The sequence below is a fragment of the Rhinatrema bivittatum genome, chromosome 4 (genome assembly GCF_901001135.1).
Source record: "Rhinatrema bivittatum chromosome 4, aRhiBiv1.1, whole genome shotgun sequence".
NCBI classification, from domain to species: domain Eukaryota; kingdom Metazoa; phylum Chordata; class Amphibia; order Gymnophiona; family Rhinatrematidae; genus Rhinatrema; species Rhinatrema bivittatum.
In genome coordinates this window covers 1,774,063-1,796,802 of record NC_042618.1, presented here as the reverse complement: position 1 = coordinate 1,796,802, position 22,740 = coordinate 1,774,063, and the positions used below count along the sequence as shown (strand labels likewise).

Genomic DNA, 22,740 nt, shown 5'->3' with positions numbered 1-22,740 from the left:
ATCTATACATGGAAATATACCACTGTACAAAAGGGGAAGAAAGATCTATACATAGGAATATACCACTACATGGAGGGGGAGGTACAATCTATACATGGAAATATACCACTGTACAAAAGGGGAAGAAAGATCTATACATAGGAATATACCACTACATGGAGGGGGAGGTACAATCTATACATGGAAATATACCACTGTACAAAAGGGGAAGAAAGATCTATACATAGGAATATACCACTACATGGAGGGGGAGGTACAATCTATACATGGAAATATACCACTGTACAAAAGGGGAAGAAAGATCTATACATAGGAATATACCACTACATGGAGGGGGAGGTACAATCTATACATGGAAATATACCACTGTACAAAAGGGGAAGAAGATCTATACATAGGAATATACCACTACATGGAGGGGGAGGTACAATCTATACATGGGAATATACCACTGTACAAAGGGGAAGAAAGATCTATACATAGGAATATACCACTACATGGAGGGGGAGGTACAATCTATACATGGAAATATACCATTGTACAAAAGGGGAAGAAAGATCTATACATAGGAATATACCACTACATGGAGGGGGAGGTACAATCTATACATGGAAATATACCACTGTACAAAAGGGGAAGGAAGATCTATACATAGGAATATACCACTGCACGGAGAGGGAGGTACAATCTATACATGGAAATATACCATTGCACAAAAGGGGAAGGAAGATCTATACATAGGAATATACCACTGCATGGAGGGGGAGGTACAATCTATACATGGAAATATACCACTGTACAAAAGGGGAAGGAAGATCTATACATAGGAATATACCACTGCACGGAGAGGGAGGTAAAATCTATACATGGAAATATACCACTGTACAAAAGGGGAAGAAAGATCTATACATAGGAATATACCACTGCATGGAGGGGGAGGTACAATCTATACATGGAAATATACCACTGTACAAAAGGGGAAGGAAGATCTATACATAGGAATATACCACTACATGGAGGGGGAGGTACAATCTATACATGGAAATATACCACTGTACAAAAGGGGAAGGAAGATCTATACATAGGAATATACCACTACATGGAGGGGGAGGTACAATCTATACATGGAAATATACCACTGTACAAAAGGGGAAGAAAGATCTATACATAGGAATATACCACTGCATGGAGAGGGAGGTACAATCTATACATGGAAATATACCATTGCACAAAAAGGGAAGAAAGATCTATACATAGGAATATACCACTGCATGGAGGGGGAGGTACAATCTATACATGGAAATATACCACTGTACAAAAGGGGAAGGAAGATCTATACATAGGAATATACCACTGCACGGAGAGGGAGGTACAATCTATACATGGAAATATACCACTGTACAAAAGGGGAAGAAAGATCTATACATAGGAATATACCACTGCATGGAGGGGGAGGTACAATCTATACATGGAAATATACCACTGTACAAAAGGGGAAGGAAGATCTATACATAGGAATATACCACTACATGGAGGGGGAGGTACAATCTATACATGGAAATATACCACTGTACAAAAGGGGAAGGAAGATCTATACATAGGAATATACCACTACATGGAGGGGGAGGTACAATCTATACATGGAAATATACCACTGTACAAAAGGGGAAGAAAGATCTATACATAGGAATATACCACTGCATGGAGAGGGAGGTACAATCTATACATGGAAATATACCACTGTACAAAAAGGGAAGAAAGATCTATACATAGGAATATACCACTACATGGAGGGGGAGAAACAATCTATACATGGAAATATACCACTGTACAAAAAGGGAAGAAAGATCTATACATAGGAATATACCACTACATGGAGGGGGAGGAACAATCTATACATGGAAATATACCACTGTACAAAAAGGGAAGAAAGATCTATACATAGGAATATACCACTGCACGGAGGGGGAGGTACAATGTATACATGGAAATATACCATTGTACAAAAGGGGAAGAAAGATCTATACATAGGAATATACCACTGCATGGAGGGGGAGGTACAATCTATACATGGAAATATACCACTGTACAAAAGGGGACGTAAGATCTATCCATAGGAATATACCACTGCATGGAGAGGGAGTTATGCTCTGTACATGGGAATATACCCCAGAAAAATACCATCACATGTAGGGAGAAGGTAAGATGTATACAGCACATGAGAATATACCACTACCAGAAGGGAAGATTAAATGTATAGATGGGAAGAATCCCAGAATTTACCACTATGTGGGAATGTATCCTAGAATGTACCATGACATGGAGGGGGTGGGTAAGATCCCTACAGGGATATATACCCCAGAATATGCCACCTCATAGAGGGGAAGGTACATTTTGCATTTGGCAGGAAATTGTAGAATTTGCCGCTGTTTATTGGGTACGCGTGCGAGCATGTCCTGAGTATGGAGCTCCCGTGTGGCAGGGAGCACGGATTGACCGGGAAGGGTTTTCCCTGATACAAGCTGAGTGCGGCAGGGAGAAACGGTGATTGCATGCACCCCGATTGAGGCTGCAGTAGCTCTTTCATTGTCCCCCCCCCTCCTGTTCTCCTTAGGGTACATTCAGCAGTCCGACCAACCTGAAGAAGATCTTCAAGGTAAGAGAGCAGAGAGTCACGATGGGAAATGAGAGGGGAAAAGGGGGTAGGGAGCTTGCGAGGAGAACTCGGTTCCAGTTTGGTCGGCTTCCATTCCTGAACGGTATCTCGCTCATTCTGTTCCCCCTATCCCTGCTGCTCTTCCTCTCCAGCTCTCTTACTGTTTCATGCTCCTCTGTTCCTTCCTCCCTCCTGCACTCTTCCATTTCTTGTCCTATAATTGGTTTTCTCCTCTCTGTTGCAAGACCAGAATGCTTTGGGACAGGAGTTTAAAAAAAACAAGCAAACCAGGACCCAGAGGTTCCTGTAGCTCCCTTTTACTCTCCCTCCTTTCCTCCTGCCCTTGGCTCTGGAGTGTGACTGAAACTGGACGATTTTTTTTTCCACACCCTTGCATCGGTCATGAATTTTCTCAGCTTCCCTGTGACGCTTATACTTTATGGCAAGGCTCGACCTCCGATCCTGTAAGACCTGGAGAGGGTGGGAGGTGCAGAGGACTGGGCTGCTTTGTATCACTCTGCAAATGTCTCTCTCCTTCAGATCCCCGAGAAGCAGTACGTTCTCACAGCCCTTGCAGCCCGGGCCAAACTCCGAGCGTGGCATGATGTGGATGCGTTATTTACAACAAAGGTGGGAGCTCTGTGCGTTCTCACAAAACACTCTACTTCTCTGCCTGGGTCTGGGAGTCTGCATCTTATCTAGGCCCGAAGAGTTGTAACTGGGCGTCTTTATTGTATGTAGCGCTACATGAAACCTGCTGTATCCACAGTGGCGAGTGGTCTTTCCACTGTAAATGAAAGTTCTTGTTTTTTGATGGCATCCTTAGGAGATGCAGCTGATGCCTCCTGCACCACAGCTGGCTCTTTGCCCCGATATCCTGAATGTACTTCTCCGGCCTGCGGCTTTTTAAAGGTTTCATGTTGGTGAAGGAAAGACCATTCTGTGTAGTACAGAAGTGAAATCCGAGGGAGGGTGGCTCTGCCTTATTTGAAAGGAGATTTCCTTCCTTGCGCTGTGTGGCTGTCTAACCACGTCTTTTCATTATTGTTTCAGAACTGGCTCGGCTACACAAAGAAGAAGGCACCCATTGGCTTCCATCGAGTCGTGGAGATCCTGCATAAAAACAGTGCCCCTGTCCAGGTGCAGAGAGTTCTGGGATAGAAAGGGCAGAGAAGCAGAGCTTTCCTCGTAATCTGCAGTGTAAATTTCTCTGGTTCCAAGACCTTTCCTCAGAGTCCAAGAGTCACGAGCTGAAGTTTGTGTTAAACCTTTGTCTGTGTGGAAACCACTCTGTGGTGTTGATCTGCTGGACCTCAGTGTTACTGCTGTATTCTGGCACGCAGGCGGTCTAGCACCGATGCAACATTCACACTTCCAGAGGCCAGGAGGAGGGGGAGGGGGCGGGCGGAGAATCCCAGCCATGGTGCCACCCCCGCAGGTGGGATTCAGGCACGCCAGGGTTTTTGGAGCCCTATCGAGCACCGTCAGTAATGGCTGGATTGTAGGAGGAGGCTGGGGGAATGAAAGTAATCTGGGAAAGAAGGCTCCTGGCATGATAGCTCCGCAGTGGGCAGTTCTGACTGAGCAGGAGGAAAGGGGGCCGATGCAATGAAGACGCACTGTAATAACGGGTGTGCGTGTTGAGCGCCCGTTTTCCTAACGCGCGCACACCCCCCTCCCCCGGGCACGCGATGCTATGTTTTTAATGAGCTGCCGTGTTAAAAAGGACGCACCAGGGAAAATTGTGCCTCTAGTGCTCGGGCGCCCAGGGGAGCTGTGGCTGTGCGCGCAGAAGAAAAAGGCGGCGCGTTGTCATTGATCAAGCGGGGAGCTAAAGAACCCCAGATTTCCTCCCTGTTTATCCTTTCATTCACAAACGGTCTTCCGTTCTCCAGAGCTTGCTCCGGAAACCACCTGGAGTCTGCTGTCTGAAGTTTTAAGGTCCAAACCCAGATCTTAGTTTCACAAGTAGGAGGAAGCAGGAAATCGCTGCTTGGCTAACGGGTCCTTGACTTGCCGCATGACTTAAAGCCAGCTCTCTGGAGTTGGCGTTAAATTAGCCGCGTTAACAAGGGCGTCTTCGCCAAGTGATTTTTTGCATCGTTGGGGGGGGGGGGGGTATAGCTAATAGCCTCATCTGCATGGCATTTACATGTGATGAGCGCCGTTAGCTACGCGTGTCTTTTGCACGTGCTAATCCCCTTATTGCATCAGGTGTTATCCTAATGCGTCCAATTGCTCGTTAAGTTGTGCGCTAGGCTGAGCACACCATATTGCATTGGTCTGTGAGTCTATACTGGATAAAGACTGAGCAAAGCTGTATGTACCCGGATCAGTCCAGACTCCTGGGTTTATTCCTCCCTGCCAGCAGATGGAGACAGAGAAAAGCCTCGCTGACACTGCTTGATAAGCCCTGGTGCCACCTGCAGTAGCTCAGTATTTCTCTGTCTCCAGCAGATGGTGGCTGGTGCATAAACCTGCAGTCTTTTTTGGTTTTGCGAGTGAGCCTTTCTCACAGGGGTTTGCCTGTTCGGTTGAGGTGGACCAGCTGAGATCCAAATTGTTCTGTGGGGTGTAAATCTGGTGGTTCAGATCCCTCCCCTCACTAGGCCGGTCTAGTAGCTTTCAGCTTCCTTTTCTTCTTCAGGGGTTTTTTTTCTCTCCTTGTTTGATTGGTGGCTGAACTGAGCTGGACAGCTCCTTTCAGATTTTAGGAGAGGAACTCCCCTGCTGTTCTTTTTAGTAAAGTTTAAAAAAAAAAAAAAGAAAGAGGAACAGAGGTTAAGGACAGCTGAGTGTTAAGGCTCTGGGACGACCTCCACCCCCCTGGTGGTTGTGCCGGTTTTGTTTTGTGTTTGTTTAGTTTTTTAGTAGTTTGCCCTTTGTCTTCTGCCTCGGGGGAACATGGTTCGCTGCTTGGTTTGCCGCACAGTTGGTGTGATCCTGGCGTGTCTTAGTCGGGCCAGCCTGTGTTCATCGTGCATTTCGGGGGGGAAGGGCCCTCCCTCCTCCCAGGAGTCACAAAACAGCGCTTAGAAAAGCACGCGGCTACTGCGGTCGGGCCTGTTTTTGATGTGGCTGCTGGCTCCCTCATGACTGGAGCGGCAGCCATTTTGGTGGCGGATTCGCGTGCACTGCCATGTTTAGGGGGAAGGGGATCTCCCTCTGTGGCTCTCCTCGGTCCATACGGGTCCCCTAGAGGAGCAGGGGCTCTCCGGAGGGGCTAATAGGCAAGTCCCCTTGCCTCAGGTGCCTTGGGGAGAGCAGGTTCTGGCCTTGCCTTCTGGTTCGCGCCCCTTCTCTCCTGATTTTATTCTCCTGCTTCATCAAGCCTATCTGGCTCAGCAGGAAGGTCTGGGATGCCCACAGTTGCCGCTGTCACCTCGGGGTCCAAGCCTTCAGCCTTTGGGTGCTGTGTCAGGGTCTCATCGATCGCGAGACTTGGGGGTCCTGCGTTTTCCCAACCCGGCCAGGACAGAGGAGGAATTAGGGATTCTGGTCCCTCGGGGGGGGGGAGGGGGCAACGGCAATGTCGGCAGCACATGATCAAGGGCCCCAGGACTTGGATCAGAGAGATGACATGGGGACACCTTCAGTTCCGGAGGGTGATGACCCCAAAATTCTCCGCTTGTTCTGGAGGGAGGAGTTGGAGCCTCTGCTCCCTCAAGTTCTCGAGCAGCTGCGGTTGAAAGCTCCTCAGGAGATTCCGGAGATGGTTGGGGCAGATCCTGTCCTAGATAGCCTCAGAGCTCCTCCTTCCGCTTTTCCTTATCATAGATCTGTTCGGCAATTGGTAGAACATGAGTGGGATTCCCCAGACTCCGGTTTAAGGGTGGGGAGAGTGATGTCGAAACTCTACACTTTGCCAGAGCAAGCCTTGGAGCTTTTTGCGCTTCCGCAGGTTGATGCGGTAGTTTCCGCAGTCACTAAGAAGACCACTATTCTGGTTGCAGAAGCTGCAGGCCTTAAAGATGTTCAGGATCGGAAGTTGGAGCTTCATCTCAAAAGGATTTTTGAGGGGGTGGCCTTAAGGCTGCAGGCCGCCATTTGCTCCAGCTTTATGCAAAGGGCATGTCTGCGCTGGGTTCAGAGTTTTTAGGATGGGCAAACGCATCCAGGGGCTGATGCGTCTAACGCAGATAGCGTGGAGGCGTCGGTTGCATACATAGCTGATGCTCTCTATGATTTGGTGCGTTCGCTATCTCGGATTATAGGTTCCGCTGTAGCAGCCAGATGTTTGCTGTGGCTCCGTCATTGGTCCGTGGATGTGTCTTCTAAAGCCCAATTAGGTTCTTTGCCCTTCAAGGGTCGTCTGTTTGGGAGCAGTTGGAACAGCTGATAAAGCAGTTGAGTGAAATGAAGGTGCACAAGTTGCCGGAGGACAAGCCTCGGAATCGTCAGGCTTTTCAGTCCAGGTCGCGTTTTCGGGACAGCAGACTATCTTGTCCTTAGGGTCCCGTAGGGTCGCAGTCGCAGAAACCTTTTCAACCTCGAGGCTCGAGTTGGGATCAGTCCTTTCGGGTGGCCGGAGGCCTTTCAGGGCTCCCACGGGTGGGGGAGCTACTGGGGTCAAGTCCTCCCAATGAGGTGAGGCCGATTCACTCCGCCGTTCCCTATATAGGGTGTCATCTAGCAGGATTTTACGGGGAGTGGACCAAGATTCCACAGGATCAGTGGGTCCTCACTGTAATAAGAGACGGTTACACGTAGAGTTTGCACGTCCCGTTCGCGACCAGTTCTTGGTCTCCCCCTGCGGGTTTTCGGCGAAGCGTCGCACAGTTCGGGAGACTTTGCTCAGGTTGCGCGAGTTGGGGGCGGTAATCCCGGTTCCTCTGTATGAACGGGGCAGGGGTCGTTACTCCATCTACTTCATGGTGCCGAAGAAAGAGGGCATGTTTCGCCCCAATCTGGACCTCAAGTCAGTCAATGCGTCTTTAAAGATACCGCGGTTTCGCATGGAGACTTTACGTTCAGTGATTGCCGCGGTGCGCACTCGGGAGATTCTAGCTTCTCTAGATCTGACTGAGGCGTATCTACATATCCCTGTTCATCAAGATCATCAGCGCTTTCTGAGGTTCGCAGTGCTGAGTCAGCATTTCCAGTTCCAGGCTCTCCCTTTTGGGCTAGCCACAGCTCCTCGCACGTTCACCAAGGTAATGGCTCTCCCTTTTGGGCTAGCCACGGCTCCTCGCACATTCACCAAGGTAATGGCGGCAGCTCTTTGGCACGAGAGAGTGCTAGTGCACCCTTATCTCGATGATTGGCTGATTTTGGAGAAATCGTTAGACGGCTGCCATTCTTTGGTACAGAAAGTTATTCGTCTGCTAGAGTCTCTCGGCTGGGTGGTCAATCGGGCGAAGAGCCACTTGGAGCCGTCTCAGACACTCAACTATCTCAGAGCTCATTTCGACATGAGGCAAGGCAAAGTGTTTCTCACGGAGGAGAGAATGATCAAGTTGCAGTCACAAATTTAGCGCTTATTGGCGTTAAGGGTGCCCCGAGCCTGGGATTTTTTATAGGTTCTGGGGTCAATGGCCTCAACGCTGGAATTGGTGCTGTGGGCCTTCGCGCATATGCGTCCGCTTCAGAGGGCTCTGTTGGAGAGATGGAGTCCTCTGTCGCAGGCTTTTCATTTACCGGTCTTGCTGGATGTGTCGGCATGGAGCAGCCTCTTGTGGTGGCTACTGTTCTCCAATCTGCAGCGTGGTGTCAGTCTTGAAGTTCCGGATTGGGTGATTCTCACTACCAATGCCAGTCTCTCTGGTTGGGGGGCGGTCTGCGAGCGGCAGTCAGCCCAGGGCACTGGGTCAGCAGTGGAAGCCTCGTGGCCTATCAATCGGTTGGAGACCAGGGCTGTGCGGCTGGCACTTTGGGCCTTCCTTCCTCTCATTTAAGGTCGATCGGTCAGGGTTCTGTCTGACAATGCAACAACGGTAGCTTACATCAATCGTCAAGGCGGCACCAAGAGCCAGGGGGTGGCCCTGGAGGCTCAGGAGCTATTTCTCTGGGCGGAGCTATACCTGGTTCAGTTAGCTGTGTCTCATATCACGGTCATCCACAACGTCTAGGCCGATTTTTCTCAGTCGCAAGAGCTTAGATCCAGGCAAATGGGAATTGGCGGAGTCAGCAATGCAGCTCATCCGAAAGAGGTTGGGTTCTCCTCACGTCGATTTGATGGCAACTTGGCTCAATGCGAAAGCTTCTCAGTTTTTCAGCCACATGAGGGAGTACGGAGCCGAGAGGGTCGACGCTCTGGTAGTGCCCTGGCTTCGGGGGATCCTGCTCTGTTTTCCCTCCGTGGCCTCTCGTGGGCAAGCTGTTGCGCCGCATAGAGAAGCATCCGGGGAATGTGGTGTTGGTAGCCCCGGAGTGGCCGCGTCGACTGTGGTTTGCAGATCTCATCAATCTAGCGGTGGACAGTCCGCTGTGCCTCAGTCATCTTCCGGGTCTTCTCCGTCAGGGACCCGTATTTTCCGACCAGGCAGATCGCTTTTGTCTTTTGAGGCTTTTGAGAGGCGTCGCTTGAGGTGGAGAGGATATCCAGAGCCAGTGATCGCTACGCTTTTGCAGGCTAGGCAGAAGTCTACCTCCCTCTCGTATGTTCGGGTTTGGAAAGTTTTTGACGCTTGGTGTACAGACCGAGGGATACGGGTGGTTCAGGCCTCAATATCTCACGTATTGTCTTTCCTACAAGAGGGTTTAGCTAAAGGCCTTGCTTTTAATTATCTTAGGGTACAGGTAGCGGCTCTAGCCTGCTTGCAAGGGAAGGTTGAAGGTTTCACCTTATCATCCCATCCTGATGCGCGGATGTTCCTTCGAGGAGTTAAGAATTTGCATCCTCCGGTGCGGAAGGTCTGTCCCCCTTGGAACCTTAATCTAGTTTTGCGAGTATTGTGTGATGCTCAATTTGAGCCAATTCAAAGAGTGACCCTTAAGGACTTGACTCTCAAGGTCATTTTCTTAGTGGCCATCTGTTCCGCCAGGAGGATTTCTGAATTGCAGGCTTTATCTTGCAGGGACCCTTTCCTTCAAATATCGGATTCTGGAGTCACGTTGCTTACGGTTCCTTCCTTTGTCCCGAAGGTGGTCTCTGCCTTTCATGTTAATCAGACTATCGAGCTCCCAGCTTTCCCAGAAGTGGATGCTTCTGTGCAGCATGCTCGAGAACTTAAGTTATTCGATGTCCGCAGGGCCTTGCTTCGATATCTCAAGGTTACTAATGATTTCAGGTGGACGGATCATCTTTTTGTTTTATGGAGCGGATTAAAGAAAGGTGACCATGTCTCCAAAGCAACTATTGCGAGGTGGCTTAAGGAGGCTATTGGGTCAGCGTATATTATCAAGGGCAGGTAAGTTCCTGAGGGTTTACGGGCCCATTCGACTCAGGCTTAGGCGGCTTTGTGGGCGAAGGCTCAGTTGGTGTCGCCGCAGGAGATTTGCAGGGCGGCGACTTGGAAATTGCTGCATACTTTTGCGAGATATTACCGATTGAATTTGGGAGATTCGAATTCCCAGTCTTTTGGTGAAAGTGTCTTGCGAGCGGGACTCTCCAGGTCCCACCCTCTCTAGGAAGCTTTGGTACATCCCAGGAGTCTGGACTGATCCGGGTACGTACAGGGAAAGGAAAATTGGTCCTTACCTGCTAACTTTCGTTCCTATAGTACCAACGGATCAGTCCAGAACCTGCCTGGGTTGGAGGAGGAGAGTCTTCCCTCAGCTATAATCCTTTCAGCATTCTTCTGTTCTTAGTTTGTTCATACATGACAAGTTTTTTGTCAAGTTTTTGGTACATAATGTTTTTGGCTTGAATACAGATGAATACTGATCTACTGCAGGTGGCACCAGGGCTTATCAAGCAGTGTCAGCGAGGCTTTACTCTGTCTCCATCTGCTGGCAGGGATGATTAAACCAGGAGTCTGGACTGATCCGTTGGTACTACAGGAATTAAAATTAGCAGGTAAGAACTAATTTTGCTTTTCTTTCCCTGTGCAGCAGAGATTATTGCTCGGCGGGTTCAACTCTGAGTAATGGGGGCTACAGTTCCCAGAAAGCAATGGGATTTTGAGGATTGTAAATAAACATGGAAAGAAAAGCCTTTTGTTCCTGCTCTCACCCATCCTTAGTGACGGATATCCCTCTGTATCTGACGCTGAAAGAGTTCATTTAGCGACGGATCCTCCTTGGTATCTCCATGCTGGATCTGACTGTGAAATGTATCTCTAACAGCGGGGATACTATGGTAGCCCAGGCATAGCTAAATGCTGAGCCCTTCTTACACGCTTTCTTGTCTCCAGGTCTTACAGGACTACATCCGACTAGTGGATGATGTGGACCTGAAATTGAACCTTGCCATAAAATACAAGTGTCACAGTGTGGTCATTGATGTAAGTATTACAGCGAAGTAGAAGTTAAAAAAAAGTGATAGATAAATGTGGGAAAAAAATTTACTGACCATAAGGCTAGACATGGTTTAATGGTTTTTGCAAAGGGAAGTCTTGCCTTATCAGTTTACTAGAATTTTCCCTCATGAGAGACTCCATGGGAAATTGGAAGGTCATGGGATCGGAGGCAGTGTCCTGTTGTGGACTGGTAATTGGATAAAAGACAGGAAACTGAGGGTAGGACTAAAAGGTCAGCTTTCCAAATGGAGTGCCCCAGGGGTCTGTACTGGGACCTGTGCTATTTAATATATTCATAAATGATCTGGAGAAAGAATGAGTGAGGTGATCAGATGATGCAAAGTTGTTTTGAGTCATTAAAACAGCAGCAGATTGTGAGAAACTGCGGAAGGACTTATTTATTTATTTGTTTGAAACTTTTATATACCGACATTTAGTATGCAACATCATGCTGGTTTACATTAGCAACTGATAGATGGAAAATACATTGAACAAGGGTGGGGAAACAGGACTTGTGAGAGTAGGAGACTGGGCTTCTAACTGGCAGATGCAATTTAATGTGGACAAGTAATGCACACAGGGAAAAATAACCCCAGTTGCAAGTATATGATGATGGGTTTCGTGTTAAGCGTCGCCCCCAGGAAAAGCCCCTCAGAGTTTCTGTAGACAGTACTTTGAAATTTCCAACGCTGTGTGGCAGCGGTCAGAAGGGCAAATAGAGTATTAGGGATTGTTTGGAAAGGAACAGAGAAGAAAACCGAGAATATCATAAGGCCTTTGTATAGATTTTTGGTGCGACCGCCCCTTGAGTATTGTGTTCTGTTCTGGTTGCTCCATCTCAAAAAGAGTTAGCGGACATAGAAAAAGTACAGAGAAGGGCTACAAAAATGATAATGGGGATGGAAAAGCTGCTTTATGGAGAAAGGCTGAACAGATTAGGGCTCTTTAGCTTGGAAAGGAGATGACAGAAGGGATATGACTGAGATTTATGAAATCAAGAATGGGGTGGAAGTAGGGGATGCTCCATGCAACTGGCAGATTTAAAACAAGTCCTAGGAAGTATTTTTTTCTCTCTGTGCACAATCAAGTTATGGAATCTGTTGCCAGAGGCCGAGGTCAGGGCAGCTAACATAGTGGGGTTCAAAAGAGGATTGGACAAGTTCCTGCAGGAAAAGGCCATAACCAGTTATTATCCAGGTGAACTTGGGAATGAAGTGTAAGAAATAGATCAACTATTGGGGTCTGCCGGGTACTTGTGACTCAGAATGGCCACTGTCAGAGACAGGATGCTGGGCTGGATGGCCTTTGATCTGACCCAGCATCGTTATTCTTATGTTCTTATCTTCCAGTCTCAGTTACACTTCAGAGCTGGGGCAGATAACACAGGGGGTCCCAGGAAAGGATAGTCTACCCCTGCTTTTTTAACACCCGTCCTCATTACTCTCCTTTCCTACAGATTACCAGCTGTGGCAGTTACCAGCTCCACTTTCCTTTAATGTTAATGAGGTTGTCTTTGAATTTTCTCTGTTGCGCGGGTATCCATTCTGTTATTAAGGTTATGGAGAATTTGGTGCCCAAGACACGTGCCTATGCTTAAATCCAACCCAGGCTGAGTGATCTCTCCCGCTTACTCACTGTTGGGCTACCTCTGCTATAGTGAGGTTGTGTTGAGTGCTCTCTCTCACCGATTCCATTTCCTTATGTGAAGTTGTGGTGGTGTTCCCTCATAATCAGGTCCCCTTTCCCTTCATAGGGTTGTTGCTCATTGCTCTCTGCTCTTAGCATTACTGAAGTTGGGTTCAGTGGTGGTGTTACAATAAATGGACTCTCACTGTTGTTTCCCCCCTCCTATTAATGAGGTTGTTTTCACTGGAGTGTCTTGTTCATTGCTGGTTCCCTTTCTTTTACAGAAGTAATGTTGACTAATGACTTTTCCTTTGCACTGTTACAGGCCAGTCCACACCAGTGAGTTATGCATTCCTACCAGCAGATGGAGTCAGAGAAAACGGACTCACTGACGTCGCCTACATATAAGCCTGCGCCGACATCACCCTATATTTTCCATCTCCAGCAGATGGTGGACATGTTGGGGGCAAAAGTACAAAAAAGGAAGAAGAGAAGAAGTTGAGCTACTGAGGTGATACCAGGCTGGTCTCTCTCTCAGTTGAGCCTCAATGCCTGGCCAGATTTAGGCTCTGAAGATTAACTGAGGACAAGGGGGAGCTTGGGGGTGAAGGCTTGTGCCTTCTCCCTCTGCAGGCAATGGCCCAATCTTGCTTCCAGCCAGAGAGGGCCGAGCTCAGGTTGTTTCTCCCCTCTCACGCCTCTGGTGAATCAGTGGAGAGTGGAGGCGAGCGGTGTTCTGGCAGTGCGGGTTGGCAGTTAGTGCAGCTTTAGCTCATAGGCTCCACATCGCAAGTCCTGTCGGTCAGCCATGTGGTGAACGCCTGTGCCGCTGAGAAATGCACTTAGGCCATGGCGGGTGGTTTTCTCCTGAGTGCTCGAGTGCACACGCGAGTACACACCATGGGGCTGTAGCCTAGAGTCGATGCGTGTAACTGCGCATGATTTGTCTGTGAGTGGCCTTTTGGTGGTGGATAATAGCGCCAGGGGCTAAAACGTCTAAGCGTCTTTCTATTTGTGCGTCTTGCCATATAAGGGCAATCCAGCCATCGCTCTCACTTTGCATATGTCAGTGCTGTCTGGAGGCTCAAGGCGATATACCCCCCAAGGACTTTGCCGCTGTTGGGGCATCCCCCCTAACGATGGAGGACTCAATGGCAGGGACATGCAGGAGGTGATATGATGGACTGTTCCCTTCCCTTCTTGTTCCCAATGGGAGGAACGTTTCCGTGGGAGGGCTCGGAGAGCACCATGTTTGGTCCTATGGGTCCTGGTATGAATTCAGCCGCCTCCTGGGTGGAGCTTTTCCAGGGGTTACAGGCCTTTCTGAAATGGTGTCTAGTGGAGGTTAAGCAGCCTGGTAAGGATGGGGGACGTATCATAGGTCTTCCCACTTGGTACCCAAGTTGGGTAAGTGCTGTAAACAGGCTTTCCCGGGTCGTACCTGGATCAGTCCAGACTCCTGGGTTTTGCCTCCCCTCCAGCAGATGGAGACAGAGAAGTTTTGGTGGACTCTGTCCTAGACCCCCAGGTGCCACCTACAGTCTGTCAGTTTCTCTGTCTCCAGCAGATGGTGGAAGTGCAAAACCTATAGTCTGTACTTAGTGTAAACCAAAAAAAAAAAGAAGTTTCTAGCAAAGAGGATTCCCTTCAGCCTCCCAGGGGGTTGCCAGGTCCTGAGGTAACCATCCCCCTGATACTTGAGGCAGCTGAGGCTAGGGGTCGAGGGCCCTATTGCCAAGCCTGAACAGCACTGGGGTGATACCAGGGAGCCCAACTCACTCACCCCAGGAGGACCAGGACCCATTGAAAAGCCAGGCAAGTTTTGGGGGAAAAAAAAAAGCATCTTTATGTTTTTTGCTTACTCAGACTCTCCCTTTCCTTGCTACTGGGTTGGTCGCCGCTGCCGGATTTTCGCCGCCGTTTTTCCATTTTTCACAGAGATTTTTTGCTTTTTCTATTCTCTTCAGCGATGCCGCGAAGCACAGTCGGGTGTGCGGGTCGGCGCGTGCATGAGTTTCGCGCGACGGCCTTTGTTCCTCTTGTCTCTCCGGAGGGGAGGGAACTTCCTCAACCACCGGGGACATTGTTTTGAGCGCCCGCAAAAGCTCTAAGGGGCTCGGGAGACCACGGCCCCCTTCTCCTGATCCGTTCCCGGAAGCCATTTTGAGTACCATCAGGACAGCCATGCAAGCTGCGGCGGGGGAGGAGATTCTCCTGCCTCCTTTATTCCCGCAGCAAATGGCCCTCAGGGGAGGCGAACCAACGGGGCATGGCTCAGGAGCAACGGAGAAAAGCCCAAGGGGGCTTCAGACTCCTCTTCGTCCTCCTTTTCCTCCAATTTTAAGGCCCGGAAGTGAGCAAAAAAGCACAGGGGAGATAAATCTTCTTACGAGGTGCTACTTTCCAGTTCTCGCAAGCACTCCAAACTTCGGGAGAGCGCTGGGTCCTCAAAGCTGAAGCGCCCCTTATGGTCGGGGGCCCCTCATTCGGACACAGATTCTTCCTCACAGGCTTTTGACCCAGATGATCAGACCCTGCCATTCAAACCTCCACTGGGGGTAGACGGGGAATGCAGATCAGCAGCAGGATTCTGTCCGCAGCTCCCATATTGTAGAGGGAACGACCCAAAAGTGGTCTGCCTTTTTAGAAAGGATGAGCTGGGCCCGCTTATCCCTGCAATTCTGGGGGAATTGGGCATCGAGGCTCCACAGGAGGAATCCTGGATGGGGTCCATTGATCCAGTGATGTTAGGACTTCGTGGTCTGACCACTTCCTTCCCTTTTCATTTCTCCATCTCTAACCTGCTCTTCAGAGAATGGGACACCCCTGGCTTGGGGTTGAAGGTCAGTAAAGCAATGGACAAGCTAGATCCTCTGCCAGAGGAAGCCTTGGACCTTCTCAGAGTTCCCAAGGTGGATGCGGCGCTGTCAGCAGTCACCAAAATGACCACCATCCCGGTCACCGGAGCGACAGCCCTCAAGGACCTACAGGATTGGAAGTTGGAGCTACAGCTCAAGAAAAGTTTTGAAGTCTCAGTACTGGGAGTGCGGGCTGCCATGTGCAACAGTTTTTCTTTGAGAGCTGGCCTTCGCTGGGTGCAGCAATTACAGGCTAACAATTCTCTTTCAGAGGAGGAAGCTCTCCAGGCAGGGTGCCTGGGAGCTGTAATCGCTTATAGTGCAGATGCTCTTTATGACCTGTTGCGGACTTCGGCCAGGTCCATGGTTTTGGCTGCCTCGGCGCTCAGACTTCTGTGGTTAAGAAACTGGTCTGCGGATGTTTCGTCCAAAGCTCATCTTGTCTCGCTGTCTTTCAAGGTCAAGTTACTTTTTGGAAAAGGACCTGGAGGACAAGATTCAATCCTTAGGTTAGAATAAAGTTCATCGATTGCCAGAGGATCGACCCAAGTCGAGGGCCGCTTTTTCCTCTTGGTCTCGCTTCCGTGGGAATTGTAGATTTCGAACGCCCCAGTCTACCAGTACTTCCTTTAGACAAAATTTGAGCAGACCGTAGTCATGGCCCCAGTCCTTTTGAGGCTGGCGCTTTGGTAGAACAGGCAACCCCAGTCTGCACCTGGGGTTAAGTCTCCACAATGAGGTGACGCCGGTCCATTCCTCGGTGCCGGTCGTAGGGGGCAGACTGTCTCTATTTTATGAGGAATGAGCCAAATTGACGTCAGACCGAGGAGAAACTGAGAGCGGTGCAAGACACATTGCAGCGCCTTCTCGAGCTTGGCACCATCACACCAGTTCCTCCTGCGGAACAGAGAAGAGGCCGCTATTCCATTTACTTCTTGGTACCCAAAAAAGAGGGTGCCTTCCGGCCCATTCTTGATTTAAAATGGGTCAACAGATGCCTTCGGGTGTCCCGCTTCTGCATGGAGACTCTGAGGTCCGTCATTGCCTCAGTGCGAAAGGGAGAGTTTCTAGCATCGCTGGATCTGATAGAGGCGCATTTACACATCGGCATCCAGGCCGTCCACCAGAAGTTCCTAAGGTTTTCCATCCTGGGACATCATTATCAGTTTCGAGCTCTGCCTTTCGGACATGCCACCGCACCCAGGACCTTTACCAAGATAATGGTTGTAGTAGCTGCGCAACTCCGGAGGGAAGGATTCTTGGTGCATCCATACCTGGAAGACTGGCTAATTCGAGCAAAATCGGAGTTGCTTTGCCATTCGGCGGTCCACAGAGTGCTTCAGCTATTGAGATCGCTCGGCTGGGTGGTCAACCTTGCCAGGATTCATCTGGTACCCTCCCAGTCCTTGGAATTCCTGGAAGCTCTGTTCGATACACAACAGGGGAGAGTGTTCCTTACCACAGACCGCATTGTCAAGCTGTAGGGACAGATTCAAGACTTATTGTCCAAACATCCTCCAAGAGTATGGGGATTACTTGCAGGTCCTAGGATCGATGACTTCCACGCTGGAGTTAGTTCCATGGGCCTTTGCTCATATGCGTCCCTTACAATCAGCATTGCTTTCCCAGTGGAACCCAGTCTTCGAGCAATTTCATCTGCCCCTTCTTCTTACGGATTCTGCGAGGTCCAGTCTCGATTGGTGGCTCCTCTTGGACAATTTGAGCCGCAGAGTTCCCTTGGTAGTGCCCGAGTGGACTGTGGTTACCACAGATGCCAGCCTCTCCGGCTGGGGAGCGGTTTGTCTGGGAAATCCGTGCAGGGACAATGGTCCCGGGAAGAATCTCAGTGGTCGATCAGTCGTCTGGGGACCAGAGTGGTGCGTTTGGCGTTACAAGCTTTCCTTCCACTCCTCCAGGGGAAGTCGGTCAGGGTTCTGTCCAACAATGCAACTACAGTGGCTTATATCAATCGCCAAGGAGGGACCAAAAGCCAGACAGTGGCGATAGATGCTCAACAGTTGATCAGCTGTTGAGGCATCTCACATACCAGCGTAGACAACGTTTGCGCAGACTTTCTGTCGTCACCGTCTCGATCCCAGGGAATGGGAATTGGCCGGCGAGGCTTTTCAGATCATATGCGATACGTGGGGCACACCCAGCATGGACCTGATGGCGACATTCAGGAATGCCAAGGCCTCGTGCTTCTTCAGCCGCCGCAGGGAGACAGGAGTGGGAGTGGATGCCCTGGTTCTTCCCTGGCCGAAAAACATCCTGCTGTACATCTTCCCACCTTGGCCTCTGATCGGCAAAGTGCTAAGGTGAATAGAGCTCCACCCGGCAGAAGTGATCCTTGTAGCTCCAGAGTAGCCAAGACGTCCATGGTTTGTGGATATAGTCGATCAAACAGTGGCAGGGCCCCTGCGGCTTCAGGATCTCCCGGACCTTCTGCACCAAGGACCCGTCTGTTTAGAACAGGCGGATCGCTTTTGTCTAGCGGCATGGCTTTTGAGAGGCAGCGTTTGAAGCACAAAGGTTATTTGGATGCAGTTGTGGCTACACTCTTGAGATCCTGTAAAACGTCCACTTCCCTGGCTTATGTCTGGATATGGAGAGTTTTTGAATCTTGGTGTGTGGATCACAAGGTGGTTCCTTCCCTGGCATCAGTGTCTGATATTTTGTGTTTCCTATAGTCCGGCCTGTCCAAAGGTTTGTCGTGTAGCTCTCTTAGAGTGCAGGTAGCAGCTCTCGGATGTTTACGCAGTAAAATATCGGGGTAGCGTTAGCTGTGCATTCGGATGTGGCTCGTTTTCTTCGGGGTCCAAAGCATTTACATCCCCTGGTTAGGCATCCTTGTCCTTCCTGGAGCCTAAATTTAGTTCTCACAGCTTTATGTGCTGCGCCTTTTGAGCCTCTAAAAAGGGCGTCATTGAAAGAGCTAATGTTAAGTGATTTTTCTAGAAACATAGAAATGACGGCAGAAGAAGACCAAACGGCCCATCCAGTCTGCCCAGCAAGCCATGTATTTTTTTTTCCTTTCCTCTCTCTCTCATACTTGTTACGCTTGGCTTCTAGTACTGTCTAGTTCTATTTCCCCTCCACCCCACTATCAATGTAGAGAGCAGCGCTGGAACTGCATCAAGTGAATAAATAAATAAATAAATTAAGGGTAGTAACCGCCGCAATAAGCAGGCCACATCCTTGCCCCTGTCCACCCAGGCTATGCAATCCACATACAGATCCTCCCTTCCTCATTCCCCCTGACGTTGAAGCAGAGAGCTATGCTGGACATGCATTGATGGATGTCCAGCAGATGGATAGCTACTATCCATTGAGCAGATGGATAGTAGCTATCCATCTGCTCGAAGGGCGTCAGAGCTTCAGGCTTTATCTTGCAGAGAACCTTTCCTGAGAATTTCTGATATTGGAGTCTCCTTACGAACGGTTCCTTCCTTTCTTCCGAAGGTTGTATCCTCCTTTCATTTGAATCAATCGGTGGAACTCCAGTCTTTTCCAGAAATGGACCAGTCGGACCCCTTTTCTATGGACTTTAAGAAACTAGATGTTCGCAGGGCTTTGCTGCGTTATCTTGAAGTTACAAACAGTTTCCGTATGTCAGACCATCTTTTTGTGCTGTGGAGTGGTCTGAAAATGGGGTAATATGGCATCTAAGACTACTATAGCCCGATGGCTGAAGGAGGCTATAAGTTCAGCATATTTACTGCGTGGCAGACCGATTGGTCTTCGGGCTAATTCCACCCGTTTTTAGGCAGCGTCTTGGGCGGAGTGCCAACAGATTTCTGGCTGTTGCGTGATCTCTCCTTCCGGCTGCTTACTTTGAAAATGGTTTTCCTAGTGGTGATCTGTTCAGTGAGACATTTCCAAGCTGCAGGCTTTCTTGCCGTGAGCCATTTCTTTGAATAACTCTGGGCGTGGGGCAGCTCAGGACTGAACCTGCCTTTTTACCAAAGGTGGTATCGGAGTTCCATTTGAATCAGTCTATTTCCCTGCCCGCACTGGACAGGGGGAGAGAGATGAGTGGGATTTTCGATTGTTACATGCCTTAGATGTGATGTGAAGTGGCATCTGATGCGGTACTTGAAGGTTACTTGCTCTTTGAGGAAGACTGATCGGCAGTTTGTTCTCCATTGTGGAGGTATTCAAGGATTGCTGGCATCGCAGGCAACAGTAGTCTGTTGGGTTAAAGAGGTCATCATAGATGCTTATGTGGATGTAGATGTTGCATTGCCTAGGCTAGTCAGGGTGCATTTCACTAGAGCACAAGCGGTCTCATTGGGCAGAGATTCACTTGTTGTCTCTGGTCGAGATTTGCTGGGCAGGAACGTGAACCTCCTTACATACTTTCTCCAAGCATTACTGCTTGGATGTTAAGGCTCAAGAGGACACAGCCTTCGCATGGGCAGTGTTGATGGGCGTGCAGACAGCCTCCCACCTGTTTTGGAAGTGGCTTTGGTACATCCCACCGGTGTGGATTGGCCTGTCTGAGTGCAGAGGAAGGTGAAATTACTTCTTACCTAATTTCCTTTCCTCTAAAGAAGGCAGGCCAACCCACAATCCCGCTCCGGTCTGTTTACTTGATTCTGGTTTCAGTCCGTCTCTTATTCAGGGACAATGTAGAGTGTTCTTTTTTATGAGTCGTTTGAAGGACTGGTAAGTGAAGCACCAGCCCCTAAGATCAGTTGATGTTAATATTTTTTTTTTTTTTTTTTTACTGAGCTTAGTATTTTCCAGTTGGCTGGAAGTAACAAGTCGTTGGCGGTTAATAGTCATGGTTCAAGTATAATCAGTTTGTCCACAGTTTGGCTTTTCTAGAGATACTGGCAAACTGTCTGGGCAGGGCTATATGTCAGTGACGTCCATTACTCTGTCTCCATCTGCTGGTTGGAGTGCATAATCCACCGGTGTGGACTGGCCTGCTTTCCTTAGACAAAAAAAAATTATCAGGTAAGAAGTAACTTCACCTTTCTTTGTTAGACATACAAAGACCTGAAGGACCGTCATCAGCTGATGGTTTACAGATGCAAACTGGACAGAAACTCTCCAGAAGAGGAAAAGATTGACCATATTCTGAGCAATTCGGTAAGCACCTGCATGCGTGCCATCTACCAGCTCTCCTGTAGGAAGATAGAATACAAGTGGCGGTAGAAAAACACCAGCTAGCCCTTCCAGCCTGTCCCATTTTTCCTGTGAATACTGCAAGGATATATCCCAACCATCAGCCATAGAGTGCGACCGCATGTAAGAAATCACTCCTTATTCAGGGCTGTTTCTATAGAAAGCTATGCACATACCCTCACAAACCTGGGTAATCTTCAGAAGCATGGACTTTTTTATTTTTTTTAACCTACCCATGGGTAAACTTAGACACGTATGTTCTGTCCATGCATAAGTTTACCTGGGCTGATCAAGGGTGGAGTTGATGAGGGCTTAGTACTTACACTCGTAATTTTGGATTTTAAAAATGAGGTGCATAAATTTTCCGCAACTGAGGCAGTCTCCTCTTGTCCAGCTGAATCCCTGGGATTGCCCCCGCTCTAGCACCCCAAACGTTGCCAAGGCTAACCTAATGTTCTGCCATGCAGGGACACAGAGAGAGGCTAGGAAGGGCTTGAGGAGGAATCCAAAGGCTTCCTTTGGATTCCTCCTCAATATCCCAGGACCACCCTGGGATATTTTTTTTTAGCCGGCTGCAGCAATCTTCAGCATTAATAGCCACCTCTTACAATGTTATTATATATATATAATTATCTGATCTTCATTTTCTTTCTTACTCCAAGTTATTTATTTCCTTGTTACATGTAACTGCTTTTCTGCACGATTGTTCAAATTGTAAAGTTTATTATAATTGCACCCCTGTTTCTTGTGAACCAGCATGATGGGACTACCGTCTTGAATGTTGGTATATAAAAAAACTTAAATAAATAAATAAATAAAAAATAAGTCTAATTTGGTCATAAAAGATTCTCAGGGAAGCTTAATTTTTGTAAGGGGAAAAGAGCTGTCTCTGCAGGCTGTTCCGTTAGCAGAGAGCATGGGAAAGGGGAGCTCTGATGTGCCTGTGAGGTTGCTTGCTGACATAACTCTGGAGAGAGCTGGAGCTGCCCAGGTTCTGCTTTGCCTGAGACAAAATGTATGTAGCTCCCCAGAACTTCCGTGTTTGACTATCAGAAGGAAGAGGGGGTTATACTGCCCTCTGTGTTCAATCTCTAGCTTAAACCGCTAGACCACAGGTGGCAAACTCCGGTCCTCGAGGGCCACAAACAGGCCAGGTTTTCAGGATATCCACAATGAATATGCATGAGATAGATCTGCATGCTCTGCCTCCAATGTATGCAGAACTATCTCATGCATATTCTTTGTGGTTATCCTGAAAACCTGGCCTGTTTGTGGCCCTCGAGGACTGGAGTTCGCCACCCCTGCCCTAGACCATCAGTTAAACCTTTTCCCAGCTGCAAATATTAGATAAACTCAGTTCTTGTTTACCAAAAACATTTTTTTTGAATGAATAATAATTCAACACTCATAGTAGATGAGAAGGTCTCAAGAGTAGCCAAATAGGATGATGAGACTGATACAGTTATAATAAGTTTCTCTGAAAGCTGAAGATAGCTGTAAGTTAATAAATAAGAGATGAAAAGGTGATGCTTCTCATAACCCAAAAGACCATAAGAACAAGCTGAGAGCCTGCCAACTGTGAAAGTCTCTGCAGGAAGTACACTGTCCCAGGCATTACTTGGGTTAAGGCACCAATTATAAGAGAAAAAAGGCCAAGAGAGAGAGAGACAGAGCAAAACAGGAATAAATCTAATAGGAAACTCAGAAACATTTAAACAACAACCAATCAGGAAGAAGAGTTCCACAACCTGCAGACTCTAAGCAATACCACAAGATGACACAGGGTGGCAGCATCCTAAAGAAAGAAACAAATAGACTGTGAAGACAGAACACTCCCTGCTTGGTATCAAACATTATATAGAACTAGAGGTCACAATATGAAACTCCAGGAGGGTTGACTGAGCACCAACATCACAGAGAGAAATGTGGATGCCTGGAACGTCCTCCCGGAAAAGGTAGTGAAAAACTAAAACAGTATTAGAATTCAAGAGGCCACAGGATCCTTAGAGCAGGGCTTCTCAGACCTGTCCTAGAGACCACGCAGCCAGTCTGCTTTTCAGGATGTCTA

At 48.6% G+C, this 22,740-nt stretch overlaps 1 protein-coding gene across 2 annotated transcripts in view; it reads left to right on the top strand.

The window, feature by feature from the left end:
- The window catches only part of VIPAS39 (VPS33B interacting protein, apical-basolateral polarity regulator, spe-39 homolog), a 122,714-nt gene that overhangs the window by 85,885 nt on the left and 14,089 nt on the right, over positions 1–22,740 (top strand). For both annotated transcript variants that reach the window (XM_029597662.1, XM_029597661.1), the window contains exons 15-19: positions 2,615–2,656; positions 3,197–3,286; positions 3,710–3,796; positions 10,951–11,040; positions 20,532–20,636. In XM_029597662.1, the coding sequence (XP_029453522.1) occupies positions 2,615–2,656; positions 3,197–3,286; positions 3,710–3,796; positions 10,951–11,040; positions 20,532–20,636 (414 nt within the window). The remainder of the gene's footprint in view (positions 1–2,614; positions 2,657–3,196; positions 3,287–3,709; positions 3,797–10,950; positions 11,041–20,531; positions 20,637–22,740) is intronic.